At 38.2% G+C, this 14742-nt stretch overlaps 1 protein-coding gene across 1 annotated transcript in view; it reads right to left on the bottom strand.

Moving 5' to 3' along the window:
* tep1 (telomerase-associated protein 1) overlaps positions 1–14742 on the bottom strand; it is a 32804-nt gene that overhangs the window by 6150 nt on the left and 11912 nt on the right. Inside the window, exons 23-47 of the mRNA XM_016280508.1 lie at positions 14458–14643; positions 14173–14357; positions 13954–14095; positions 13659–13838; positions 13473–13565; positions 13215–13347; positions 12067–12226; positions 11856–11989; positions 11282–11370; positions 11069–11183; positions 10919–10963; positions 10528–10735; positions 8415–8535; positions 8189–8313; positions 7274–7373; positions 7035–7190; positions 6752–6964; positions 6084–6140; positions 5550–5694; positions 5228–5458; positions 2207–2364; positions 2006–2113; positions 1805–1909; positions 1597–1726; positions 1420–1505 (exon numbers count right to left, since the gene is read on the bottom strand). Coding sequence (XP_016135994.1) covers positions 1420–1505; positions 1597–1726; positions 1805–1909; positions 2006–2113; positions 2207–2364; positions 5228–5458; positions 5550–5694; positions 6084–6140; positions 6752–6964; positions 7035–7190; positions 7274–7373; positions 8189–8313; positions 8415–8535; positions 10528–10735; positions 10919–10963; positions 11069–11183; positions 11282–11370; positions 11856–11989; positions 12067–12226; positions 13215–13347; positions 13473–13565; positions 13659–13838; positions 13954–14095; positions 14173–14357; positions 14458–14643 — 3405 coding nt within the window. The remainder of the gene's footprint in view (positions 1–1419; positions 1506–1596; positions 1727–1804; positions 1910–2005; positions 2114–2206; positions 2365–5227; positions 5459–5549; positions 5695–6083; positions 6141–6751; positions 6965–7034; positions 7191–7273; positions 7374–8188; positions 8314–8414; positions 8536–10527; positions 10736–10918; positions 10964–11068; positions 11184–11281; positions 11371–11855; positions 11990–12066; positions 12227–13214; positions 13348–13472; positions 13566–13658; positions 13839–13953; positions 14096–14172; positions 14358–14457; positions 14644–14742) is intronic.

The following is a 14742-nucleotide window of genomic DNA, read 5'->3' as shown; positions in this document are numbered from 1 at the left end:
AAATGTTCATGCAAAGAAAGAAGGCGTAACTTTTATTCTCGCTGTAGTATTGTTGCCGCCGTCGCCATGTCGTGAAGACGCTGAGTGTTTCATTGTGAAAGTGAAACTACTTTGTTTGGCCTTCCAAGAGAGGACGATATCCGATTTGTCATGCCTGGAGCTGATCCGTGCTGGTTGCTGAGGAAATACATCAACTTCTCGCTGTGGATCACCGGATTTCACCGTGGACGAAGCGGAGTCCAGCCCGGGGTCGCCACATGTGGTTGCCGCAAGCCTGCCGGCCACTCCTTCGTCGAATCCACCGGCCTTCGCTCACTCTAGGCCGCCCGCCACCGCTCACTCAAGGCCGCCGTGTGTGACGCTGTGTTTCGTTGTGAAAGCAAAACTACTTTGTTTGGCCTTCCAAAAGAGGACACGACTAGAAATCAGTGGTTAAGTTGTATTTACAACACTGTTCCAGAACAGTTCAACCCAAATATTCAGATCTGTGCATCACATTTTATGGAGGACTGTTTCCTGATCCTGGGAGAGTAGACTACAATGCCGGCTGTTCTGACTCACAGACTGTAAGTACGTTTTTTTATATATTAAAAGTATTTGCCACTGACGATTCAAACGCGAGTTTTGACCAGTGTAGAGTAGCGCTTGTTTGTCATTTCTCCGATCACAAATGCAGACATGGTTTTATGTTTACGCGGCGCGATGCAACGTGTAAAAAGCCAGTATAAGTCATTATAATCCGTAATTATGTCCCCACTGGATGCAACAAATGCCTCGTTTATAATGGGTTTTAATGTTTTTGTCTCGTCGCTCCAGGACACGGCCTTACAGTATGGTAAGGGGCGTAACATTTCCGTCACACGCTTGATGGTATTCGGCCAATCACAATGCACTGGATAGCTGGCCAATCAGAGCACACCTCGCTTTTCAGACTGATGAGCTTTGTAAAAAATCGACGTGTTTCAGAAAGGCGGGGCATAGAGGAGAAACAATAATGTACACTATGTGGAAAACAATGTTTTTTGAACCTTAAACCGCATAAACACATTTCATTACACCAAATACACAAAATAATGTTCTTTTTAGCAACATCATATGACCCCTTTAATAAAAAAGGTAATTGCAACTTTGCAACTGACTTTATTCCTCGTAATTCTGAGTTTATGTCTTGCAATTCTGTATTGCATGTAAAAGAGTCTAAATTATGAGGAAAAAGTTGCAATTACCCTTTTTATTTTTTTATCCTATGGCTGGACAAGCTTCCATAAATATCGACTGATGACCAGTATAGTATCGATATATTATGCATCCCAAGAATTAATCTCTGGGAAATATTTTAAATATCTGATTTTCAATAAATTTTTATTTTTAAAAGTATGTAATTAAACAAACTATTAATGAAAAACATTGAGTTGTTACCTGCAGTGGATGCCAGAGTTTAACCGTTCCCTCTTCTGATGCTGAAGCTACTAGTAAATCTTTCGGTTTTAAATTATTTTCCAGATCTGTGTGGAAAAAATATTTTTGCAGGATACATATCTATATTTCGATATCAAACAGCTATTTGTGTGTACATGTGTATATTAGTCACTGTACCTGGCTGAGAGACAACAGTGCAGTGATGGAGACGTGACTTGTGGGCCTGGATCCTGGTGATTTCTACCCCTGATTCCCACTTCCAAACCATCAGCAGTCCATCTGTGGAGCCTGCCATTACATAATCCTCCTAAAGACATTAGAAACTACATAAATATTAACAGGTTACACTTCTGTATGTCTTTGCAACATGGCGCAGCTGTCTTACCCAACAGCACAATGTGCTCAGAGATGAAATAGAGAGGATCTCTCTCAACAAACGTCCTGTTTGGATATCCCACATCCGCAGCTTACAGTCACTGGAGCAGCTGAGCTGAGGTGAGAGAGAGGTTTTGTACTCCGTTACAGACACACAGAGTCAGATGCTGATAACATGAACTAAACAACACTTTGTAAATGGCTTTCTCACCACAGCAGATGATGTCCAAGCACATCCTGTAATCCAGTCTCCATGGCAATTGGAAATGGACTGGGAAAGAACTGGAGGAGAAGCATTTACCTTCCATATCATCAAAGCCTATTAGAAAAGATTGTGATTAAATTTAGTATGACAGAAATTGTGTATTTTCTTCAATTTCTTCCAGTAATGAATAGGCAGTGGCGCAAGTACCTGATCTTTTCCTCCTGACAGCAACTTTTCCCCATCAGGACTGAAAGCAAGGCATGTGACCCCTCCATTGTGACCTCTCAGAATACACATCACCTTTGGGTCAATCCAGGGCTTAGAAGTCAACATTTCCTTCAACCACAGAGCAATAGTGAAGTCATCTAAAACAAAAAGACATTTTAAATAAAAAAAATATATATACAGTGGTGTGAAAAAGTGTTGGTGAATTACAACAATTCTGCATAGATGAGTGGACCAAAATTCCTCCACAGCGCTGTAACAGACTCACACCACTGTATATTTAGGCATTTAGCAAATATAAAAAATAAAAAAATTTAAAAAAGCTAAATAAAAAACATTTAAATAAAAATATTTAAATAAAACTTATTTTAAATAAAAGAATTGTTGAATAAAGTCGTTATTTTTGTTTTCGTTGCACGCAAAAAGTATTCTCGTAGCTTTATAACATTACAGTTGAACCACTGATGTCACATGGATTATTTTAACGATTTCCTTGCTACGTTTTGGACCCTTGATTGTGTAAGGATCCTTGCTTGTCTATGGAGGGTCAGAGAGCTCTTTCAGAATGCATCAAAAATATCTTAATTTGTGTTCCGAAGATGAACGAAGGCCTTACAGATTTGGAACGACATGAGGGTGAGTAATTAATGACAGAATTTTCATTTTTGGGTGAACTATCCCTTTAAAGAACGTGACACACAAGTCTCCCGGAAATACTGTAGAATTCAACCAATCATATGACGACTTCGAAACTCCTGAAGTGTTTCCATTTTTGTGTGCCATATTCATCAGATGTTCAGCCAACGGCCCATCTGAGGCTGAGACTAGGCTTGCTTATTTGGGCACACTTGAATGATTTGCACAGACACTATTGGATGAGAACTGAACTGAGCTGCATGCTGACATCACTGGTTTAAACTGATGGACATTACACAGTTATTGAACCAAACTGAACCAAAATTGAACTGATTTCAACTGAATAATGACTGTTTACCATTATGTTTTTAGAGCTCTTCAACAGAATTGGATTTTTTTGCATCATTGAACCACTATTTTGTTGTCCATAGTTGTAAAGCTGCTTTAAAACACTGTGTTTCGTGTTCATGTTGTGTCATGTGTTCCTTTCCGTCTTTGCTTCTCTCATTTACTTTCACTTTCTTAGTTACCGGTCACTGGTCCATTAGCCGCTGACATCACCCATCCTGCCGTTCCCAATCGGACAAGACCACCCCAGATAAAAGAGCATGCCAGACCACCTGCAAGCCCCCCATGTTGTTGCGGTTTTGTACTCGTCATTTTTGTTGCCATCCTGCTCGATTCTTTTATCCCCTTTTGTTTGTGTTGCTTGCCCTGTGTGTACATTTGGCTTCGTTATATATATGTCCCCACTCACCCCTCAATGTAACATATTTAAGCACGCGTTTTATTATTTGTTACGAGGCTGGTAAGAAGCGGACAGGTAAGCACATCATGTGACATACACTGCACCACGTAGGATTCTGCCTTTGTATAGTGCATTAGGTTAGGGGCGAGTGCCACTCCTTGTACTTTTGCTTTTGGCTAGATAGTGTAGTTTAGTTAGGGCGTCTCGGAAGATGAAGACTTTTCTTTTTCACATTTTCTTTTCGTAGTTAGGCTTAGGGGGATATTTATAAGTTAGAGGGTGTTTGGTTTTGTTATTTTCTTTTATTTGGCGCTGCCCGCATACCTTCTTCCCATTCCCTTTGTCTTGTGTACAGGGCCGGATTTACCTCTTTTAGTGACATAGGCAAAAAAAATTTTGGGCCCCCCTTCCCTATTAATTTTCTTAATCAGTGGAAACCATTACAGTGTTTTCTATCGCAATAAGCGCTTGCGTGAAGTCAATAAAAATCGAATGTAGGTTCTTAAATTTGTTTGACAATTCAAACAAATTGCATTTCATTCCATTAATAGGCGCAGCGACGTGGCCACATAACCACTTCGGGAGTGCATTATTTCTCTAATAATTTTAATGGCCTGGAGTCACAATCACACATCAATTGTTCAGATGTTTTGTTTCAAGACATTTTACATGTTTCCGTCCTGAAATCTCGTGGGTGTTGAACCATCTAATTTTTTTACGCACCTCATCCCAAACCTTCCGTTGCAAATTCCAAAACGTCATTTTAGAGCTAATAACAGGCTTGAGCCATTGATATGCAGGCTAACGCAGTTATTAATGCAGTCTAATGCAGTTATTAGAGAGAGAGAGAGAGAGAGAGAGAAAGGGAGATATTAAGTGCGTGTGAATACTTGCGTCTGTGCGTCTCTCAACAGTATTCAGCAGCAGCATCTACTAATAAAGAATCTTTGAACTGCTTCAAGAACCTCGCTACTGAGAAATGTCATGTAGCTTTTCAGCTGCGAAACTCTTTTATTGATAAATTTGCGGGGCAGCCGCAGCGCTGATGACAAGTTTCTGTCCGCGTCTCCGCGTGTGTGCGCGCGAGTGCGTGTCTATGTGTGTGCGTGTGTGAGAGAAAACGGGAGAAAGAAAGCGTGATTTCCATACATAAAAAAGGTTGAAGACATGGAAATAGGTTGTCAATTTTACCCTATTGTTTGTTATATTTAGTTGCTCAATGCCTTCTTGGGTTTTGCTTCTTTTACTGTTGTAGATATCCCATAGTATAACAAAAATATTATATATCTCTTCATTGTGTTTTGGGGGCCCCCCCCGGCCCTGCTTGTGTATGACTGTTTCTGTAAATACTGTACATATACTTATACCACTTTTTGTGGCACCATTAAACCCTTATATTTACCTCACATTTACCCTTAATAAATCACTCTGCGCTATATTCTTCTGATTTCGTGGCTCTTTGCCCCACACATTGGCTGTATGTATTTATTTTTAATGTCAATTTTATATGTTGGACTCCAGTACCCTTAGACCACTTTAGATTTGTAACACGCTGTATATCTGTACTGTATGAAAGTGCTATATAAATAAAGGTTAAAAAATATTTTGTGTACACTGACCAGACGCAGAAGCCACACAGGTGGAGTTTTGAGCCAGGGCGAGAATGGGTCCCTTCTGCACGCCAAAAGATCCTACCAACACAAGATTTTCTGGATTTTCTCCTTGCCTTTCCCAGACCCTGAGACGGTGATCCATGGCCCCCGACAGCAGCAGCTCTGTTTCTTTGACCTCCATCCACATGAGGCAGAGCATGGACACCGGGAGGTCCTCACTGGACCAAACCTTCTCTCCTACAGCACAAAACATTTTGGGATGAGTTCTGCTCCTGCTCTATAATTATTGAGTTGTAAAGTTTTTAAATGGATGTAAATGTTTATTTACCTGATTTAAATTTGAACATTTTGATACCACCTCCATGGTAGCCCACAGCAGTGTATTCACCGGCTACAGCCACACACAGAGCATTAGCTTCATCTTCATTTCTATGCCTGGCTCTGGCATGTTTTTGTTGTTGCAATGTTGGTGTCTGCAAATGATGATTAAATAACATAATCTTGAAAGGAAAGGAAAGGAAAGGAAAGGAAAGGACAGGATATGACGTGTGGCCAAGTATGGTGTCCCATACTCAGAATTTGTGCCCTGCATTTAACCCATCCACAAAAGAGAGCTTTTAAAGACACTCCGTTGTTGTTTCTTATGTATTTATACACCCGTTAGTTAAATTAACAGACCTAAATATCACACAAATGTGTACAAGTTTACAAAGACCAACAGAGGCAAAGGTCTTTTATAAAAAAAAGTATGTAAGTCGAGCAGTTCAGGCTGAATTTATTTCAGAATTTAATACTGATAAGTAGTATAAGCAGTAAAAATTCTAAAATAAATAGCAATGCTAATGCAAGAACCTGAAAGTACCTTTTCTTCTCCCAGTACAGCAACAGTTTGCCCAAGACCACCAGACCATACATGAACCTAGACAACAAAAAAGTATTAAATTAATACTGAGTGTTTTAGGATGCATGGCAGAGTGAATCACTGTAACAAAATCTCGCGAACTTCCCTTAGCATTTCCCCCTCAGGGGAATCCCCGCTGCCATTTAGAAGTGCATGCCACCTCGTGAAGTGGACGAGGGAAGTTTATATGGACAGACCCTCGACCCCTCGATTTTGACAGAGGGAGCGAGTCATTCATATGTCATGCTTCATATGCACACTTCAGGCCACTTAATAGACCACAACGCAACACGATTATGATGTCCTTGCAGATCGTGTTTAATTTATCCCCACCCCAAAGAACTCTATAATATATAAATAATTTTTTTAACATTTATAACAGCCCAAGCATTCCTATATACATATAGAATGCTGCACCAAACAAATTCGTAAGGGGAAAAATGTAAACAATGAACAAGGGCTTAGGACATTCCAATTCAGCCCATTCTAAGGGTTCCGCCAGTAGTGGGCACTCATGCAATGTAATCAATGACGTATATTCGCGTAAACAAGACAGAGGGAAGTTTGCGAGTGAAGGTCATAAAAAAATGGGATGGAATGCAGCCTAACTGTAAGATCATATTCCTCACCACACTGTCATGTCCAGCGCTCAGCAAGAGGTTTCCTCCCTGCAGGAAGTTTAGTGACTGCGTGGAGCCGCGGTGAGCATGATAACTACCCACACAAGCAGCTGCTGCCACTGACCAGAGCCGCACTTCTCCTGACAGACAGCCTGAGCACAACATGGAGGAGCAGGGAGAGAAAGACAGACTCCGCACTGAACTCTGATGACCTAACAGAGTCTAAATAGAAGATAAATTATAAGTTTTAGTATATAAGGCATAATGACATGTCTTTGGTGCCGTTCCTCACCGTAACGTTTTTCTGTTCAAGCCAGTTCCATAAACGAACGGCTCCATCCCAGCATCCCACTGCCACGAGCTGACCCTCAAGGTCAAAGTTCACACAGTTCAGAGGGGAGGGATTCATGAGAGAAGCCACCTCTGTGCTCTTCTGCACTGACCACACCTGACACATAAATTACGAAAACTTTAAAACAGCACAACATCACATGTAGTTCAGAATTAAACTGATTTATTTCTTGGTTTTACCTTCAAGTTTAAGTCTAGTGAGACAGTAGCAAATAGTTTTCTGTCTGGACTGACATCACATCCTGTGATCTTGCTGGAGTGAGCATTCACATGGGCAGTTCTTAAAGTGATGGAATTTTTTCACAGGTTAGTCATATTTCATTAAAGGGTTAGTTCACCCAAAAATTAAAATTAGGCTGTTTTACTCACCCCCGAGGCATCCTCTGTGTTTATGACTCTCTTCTTTCAGACGAATCCAGTCGGAGTTGTATTAAAATTTGTCCTGGCTATTCCAAGCTCTATCATTGCAGTCAGCGGGTGTTGCAGTGCTTCAGTCCAAAAGAAGTTAAATAAAAAGCGCCCATCCATAAAAAACAGTGTCTCACATGGCTCCTGGGGGTGAACAAAGACCTCCAGTAGCGAATCGATGCGTTTTTGTAAGAAAAATAACCATATTTAAAACGTAATAATCAATTTAATCTAGCTTGTGCTCACTGTTGTAAACGGAAGCAGTTCCGGGGGAATGCGCAATGCTGACCTCATACGTCATCCGCCCAGAGCTGCTTCCATGTACAACTGTTGGTGCAAGCTACATTAAAGTGATTATTAAGTTTTGAATATGGTTATTTTTCTTACAAAAATGCATCGATTCACTACAGGAGGCCTTTGTTCACCCCCCGGAGCCATGTGAGACACTTTTTTATGAATGGGCACTTTTTATTTCACTTCTTTTGGACTGAAGCACTGCAACACCCACTGACTGCAATGATAGAGCTTGGAATAGCCAGGACAATTTTTAATATAACTCCGACTGGATTCGTCCGAAAGAAGAAAGTCATATACACCTAGGATGCCTCGGGGGTGAGTGAAAGACAGCTTAATTTGCATTTTTGGGTGAACTAACCCTTTAATATTTCATTCAGGAAAAAAAATTACCTGCAACCACTCGCTACATCCCACACCTCCACCTGCCCATCAAACGAGGTTGTTGCCAGAAGCTCCTCCCCAAGAAAGATGCAACCGGAGATGCCATCACCACTGCTCATCAATGACTTCACTTCCTGTTTGCAAAAAAAAAAAAAAGTCAATTGTTATGTCCACTGACATATCTTAAAAATGCAGAAAATCATAGTAGATTTCCATTTTTATGCTTAACTGTTACCTGTCCAGTCTCTGTATGCAGGAAGTGAATTGTTCCGTCTCCGGTTCCTACTGCTACAAGTTTTCCATTAGGACTCACCACCACACAACTCGGCTCAGAGTGGAAGGTGGAAACCAGCTCACTGAGCAGAAAAAAACAATATTAAAACATATTATCTTATATTTCCAATATAAGAAATATTGGAAAATTTTGCATAAGAAAATTTGTGTCACTTACTATGTTAAATTCTAAATAGCATAAATAGCTGTTATTAGATAGCTAAACTAAATAGTATTTCCACAGGTTCTACAGTATTTCTCCCTATCAGTCTGGGCCCATATTCATGAAAAATCTTAGTGCAAAGAGTTGCTCCTAGTAACAAAATTCTAAGAAAATTTTTAGAAACGTGGGTTTTCCTCTTAAAATTAAAGAAAAGATAATATAGTAGAATATAGTAAAAGATAATATAGATAGTAAAGAAAAAAGTAATTCAGAAAGCATCTTAACCCTTAAAAGAGGTCTTAGGTCCAAAATTGTTAGGAGTATGGACAAGGGCTTTTAAGAGGCTTAAGAGTTTATTTAGTTTGACAGCGTTTTAGTGTCTCATTAAAAAAATCTAAGATTACGAGATTTAAGTCGTAATATTTTGAGAAAAAAGTCAAAATTACGAGAATAAAGTCATAGCAATACGAGAATAAAGTCAAAATTACAAGAATAAAGTCAAAATTATAAGAATAAAGTTGAAATATTTTGAGAATAAATTAAAAACTACGAGAATAAAGTCAAAATTACGAGAATTAAGTCATAGCATTTATGAGATTAAAGTTATTATATTTTGAGAGTATAGCCTGTATTGCGCATGCAAATGGCCCGGATTGGGAGCACCTGAAGAAATTCAAAGCATCAGCTTTCAAATTCTGTCAGGTTTATAGCGAAATACAAACAGTATGTCTTACAATAATGTGTTTTTCATGCTCTTTAATGTGGTGTGACAGATCGCTGTATTCACCTCAGTTTAAGATGCATATGAATCAATCATCTCTACGATTACAATGCAACATTCGTTTCAATTTTTTTTCCATGCCTTCTGATGTTCCTTATATCATGCTATAACTTTAAATAAAGAGGAAAAACACATTTATACTTTGTATTTCGTGATAAAACTGACAGAATTTGAAAGCTGAGCTGTGTTATATTAAAAGCAACAAAGCACAAAGCTTATTGCGATGGTACGCTACAAATAGCCTAATGAATGGATTTGAAGAGGTGAAATATTATTTCATTATTGTAATTATTTCATTTACTGTATTATACCATGAATAAAACAGCTTGTAAATAGTCACTTAACGTTATATACCTCAGAAAACTCAACTCAACTCAAGTTGGAGCCTACTTCAACCTTTGAACGTTTTATTGTTGTTTTTAATTAAATACAGTAGGCTACATGTGAGGAACTGAAAGGCTGGGCGCCACAGAAATTTTTTTGCGGAGTAGGTTGTGGAATTTTCAATAAGAAAACTCTATAACTGAATGAATTGATTGAATACAGCGATTTGTCACGCCACATTAAAGAGCTTGAAAAACACATCATTGTAAGACACACCGTTTGTATTTCGCTATAAAACTGACAAGATTTTGGAAACTGAGACTTTTATCCCAGGTGAAAAAAGTACACTTCCATAATGTAATTAAAGTGCTCTATTTTTGCGCACTAATCTTGTACTTAATATACTAAAAATTATTCTTTAGTACTTCTTAAAATAAACTTAAGATCATCTAAGTGTACTCAACTGTGCTATTTTGAGACACCATGAATATGAACTAAAATGCACTTTTAACATACAATCACTGTGTTTAAAAAATGTATTTAGTTCCAACTTGTAGTACACTTGAGTGTACTAGTGTATGAAAGATGGGTTCAAGTGTACTACAAGTTGTAACTAAATACATTTTTTAAGTTTTCATCACTCAGAGTTGCTCTCAGATTGGTCCCAAATCTTTCTTAAGCTAAGAGTTACATTTCTTTAACTAACTTTCTTAGAAGCTTTAAGAACATGGGCCCTGAACTTATAAATGACTGTTTAAACTCAGAATATGAGAATAATGTGCTATTAATAAGGACCAATATTGGTACCTGGCTTCTTTTGGTACTGCATCCGTGTAGTTTAGCCATTTTACAGTATGTACTCCTCTATTTCTTGTCATGCTATCGGCCCACAAATGGGCAGAGCTGTCACATGGTTCATTAAGAGCTGTTTGTACAAAGAGAGCAGGCCACTGGGAGAAGAGAAGGCTGTGACGCTTCAGAAAACTCAGACAGTCTTCAAAATCTTTCATGTTATCTGAAAACATGAATTTGGTCCATGAATTTAATATAGGCTTAGCACAAAAAAAATGTATTTGCAATTTCAGTACACATTTCCACTCATTTAGTACACATCATGATCATGAATCTATGTTGAGTCCCTTTTCAAGACACTATAATCAGGTTTTTATACACATACAATAATATAAAACTAAAATACCAGCTGATGTTTTGGATTGCAGCTGATGGGTCTCATATTTTGGGGCTAAGAGAATAAAAGGAAAAACAATCAGTATGACACCCTGTGAACTATGTAGAAAAAAGACAAATGTACTGCTGCTTAAAATCAGAAGCTTTAGGGTTCTCTTACCAAACAAAATGTAGGTCTCCAGAAGTTGGTGAATAAGTCCATGCCGCACGTTAGCATAGACGAAGTAGTAACTGGACAGCAGAAAACACAAAGTCTCCCACTGATTACTGCCCATCTGAGCACAGAGAGAGAATAGACATTTCTATGAGTTTTGTAACCTCACATTGCTCACTGAAGCTGAAAGATTAAAGAAAAGAGCAGGAGGACACTGACCAGGTGTGCAGGGAGTTGAGACAGAATATCAGCATCAGAGTGAAGAAATGTGTCCTTGCCCTGAGGATTTGACTGCACCCAAAGGTGAGCTGGGAAAAAGTTATACAAAAATAAATATATAAAAACCTGCATTACTACCTTTTAAACGTTTGGGGTCAGTAAGATTTTTTTTTGGAAGAATTTTCTTATGCTCATCAAGGCTCATCAATTTATTTGATTAAAAAATACAGTAAACAGCAAAAACTATTGTGAAATATTATTTTAATTTCAAATAACTTTTCGATTTTAATGTATTTTAAAATGTAATTTGTTCCTGTGACATCAAAGCTGAATGTTCAGCAGCCATTACTCCAGTCTTCAGTCACATGATCCTTCAGAAATAATTTTAATATCTAATAATTTTTTTTCAAGATTCTCTGATAAAAAAAAAAAAAGGAACAGCAGTGATTTGAAATAAAAATCTTTTGTAACAATATAAAAGTCTCAATTTAATGCATCCTTAAAAAAAACTAACCAAAATGATAGTGTATAAAACACATAAAATGCATCATGATTTACATGCATCTTGTTTCACCTGCAATTATCAGATGACTTCTGGTTCTACTCTCCTCAGTAGACAGATACAGATGTTCAAAGGCTGACTTCACCTCTGGATGGGTCAAAATCAGGAGGTCGTCTGAGCTCTGACCATGGGACGGTTCAATTAGGCTGCATTAGAAGAACGACCAAACAAATTATCCCTGGTCAAAAATTAGTTACTCCTTATATATTTTACCGGGCTGTACCTGTGCAAAGTTCGTGCCAGCTGAGAGAATACTGCCATGGGAACTCGGCTCTCTGGATGCCTCGCTATATGGAGAATTTCCTGCCATGTCACCAGACCACCTCTGGAGTTTAAATCATTGCACATGTTCAGTATAGTGTAAAGAGAACTCTCCCGCAGTCCTGTGAAAGAAACAGATTATTGATTAGAGAAACTTTTATTTTCAATACATCCAGTTAAAAATAAATAAATACATGAAATGTTGTGCTCCATGCAAAAACTTTTATTTAGATAAGGAATTGAACAGAAATTAAAAAATTAAAATTAAATAAAAACTAATAAAATATTTAAAAAGTCAACAAATAAATTTAAGCTTTTGGATTATGTGTGAAGATTCCTTCATATATCCAATACACATTAGTTAATTAATTAATTAATTTAAACAAAATATATAATTAAACGTCTAACAAATTACCATATAAACTATATAATTCTCAATATTCAATACAGTTTAAGTATAAGCTTTAGCTTAAAGTCCAAATGAAATTAAAATTTACAATATTTATTTTGTTAGCACACATTGCTAGTCCTGAGGTGAACAATTAATTTGTGCAAGTTCATCCACTGAAAAAAATTGTTTGTCTTGGTAATATTTAATCAAAATCTGAACATTTGCTTCCACTCTTGAATGGCACTGGAGAGGACAGGTGGAGATGGAGAGGAGGAGAGCAAAAATAAAACCCCGCTCTCTATACAATATTCCATTTCAGTTGGAAATACGTCATCGCCACACTGACAAACAGAAAGTCACTTGGTCTGAAAGTGACTTCTATGTGGCCTGTGCTTCATACATCGCTACACAACAGACACAACAGATAGAATTTACAATACACATTGGACCTTTTTTGTCCATGAAACTTCACTGTAATTTTGTTAATGTGACTGGACTTCAAGATGTAAATTGGGCTACAAGTCAGGTCCCAAGTTCTGGATGATTTACCATGTAATTACTATGATATACTCATTCAGTGCTATATTAGTATCCCTATTTGATACTTATCAATGTATTTCCCCTTTAAGAGGGTTGGATATTTGAATGGGACAGGCCCACCCTGGACCCTTTTAAAGCCAAATTTACAGATTTAGCAAAACATATACTATGTCTTGTACCGGTGAAGCTGATGGCAATAGCAGCTAATGCCCATCCCAGTCCTGCTCTGTAATATTGATTCTGCAGCCTCAGCAGACTGTGCTGCACCAGCTCACCAAGAGACTGAGGAAGAGACTGGAGGCTGTCCTTCATCTACAGTAAATAACAAATTTCATAATCAATTTTATGTTTAACTTCAGACTTCTTTAGCAAAATAGCATTATGTGGATCACTAAAAAACACAATTAAAAAAAAATTATTCTTTAACAATTATTTACCTTCTCAAAGGAGGCATAATTCTTAAGCTCCTCACAAGCCAAACGGAGGTAGAGTGGACTCACAGAGCCTTTCTTCGTCAGCAGTGTCTGAAGCTACAGAGGAAACACAATGATACATTTACTAGATATGCAAAAAGGGGTGTCAATTTTTTCTTATATTACTCCAACAGGAAAAGGGAAGTTCACCTGGTTATTGAAAGCAGAATCGCTCAGTTTCTTTCCAAACTCAACAAGCTGCTTCTGCACAATCTCTTTCTTGTCAGGTAAAGATAATTGCCCCAGTGCAAATGACACAGTACCTTTACTTTTGCTAAGAGTGTTTCGTAGGGATGATTCTGAAGTAACACACAGGACCAAACAGACACCCTGAGAGGACAACGAACACAGTGACAGGTTGATGAGAAAGTTTAATCATTTTTAACTACACTTATTTAGAGTACATGTGCATATGTTTTTGTGCGTGCATGTTCCTCTCTCTCACTTTAGGGATGTGCTGTGGGATCCATTCTGACACCCTTTGACCTCGACCGTCATGGATATGGTCCGCCCCATCAACAAGCAATGCCAGTGGCTTCTTTTTGTTAAACTCATTCAAGTTCAAGTGGAACTCAGACAACAAGTCTCTGTGATGCAATAAGAGAATAATTATGAAATTAGTTTTCTGAAATGATGATGCATGTTACATCAGATACTTCCTTACTTATAATATGTGTTTGGAGGCAACTCCACATCGTCTTTTCTTTTCCTCAGCCATTGAACAAGACAGCGAAGAAGCTGCACAATACTGCAAGCTGACTGGCTAGCATCTGTGGAATAGGATATGACATCACACAGAGGGGCTTTCTTGTTTTTGACAGAGGTTTTGAGTGCCTGGGCCAGGGCAGCCTTAATAAACAGAAGACACAGAGAGATATTCAGATTAACGTCAGTGTTCAGAAAAATTAATATATGAAGAACGATGGTTATTTATTCAATGTATAAATACCATGAACACAGTTTTGCCCTCTCCAGGATTTCCCTCAACCATCAGAACTCCTCCTTTTTGCTGACATTCTTGAACTTTTGCTGTTGCCATAGAAATAAGCTTTGCCCTGCCGTGAAACTGCCGCTGTTGGGCATCCTGATGCACTTCCTGTTCCTTAATCTCTGAGGCCACATCTTCATCTGTCTCCTAAAAAACAAGAAAAGGAATTTTAGTGATGAAGAAATTTCCTAAAATCACTCCACTAATTAATAAGTAAATGTAAAAAAAGAAAACAAAAAGGGTGGG

This window comes from Sinocyclocheilus grahami, unplaced genomic scaffold (assembly GCF_001515645.1).
Source record: "Sinocyclocheilus grahami isolate Dianchi unplaced genomic scaffold, SAMN03320097.WGS_v1.1 scaffold141.1, whole genome shotgun sequence".
Classification (NCBI taxonomy): Eukaryota; Metazoa; Chordata; class Actinopteri; order Cypriniformes; family Cyprinidae; genus Sinocyclocheilus; species Sinocyclocheilus grahami.
This window is presented reverse-complemented; position numbering and strand designations above follow the sequence as displayed.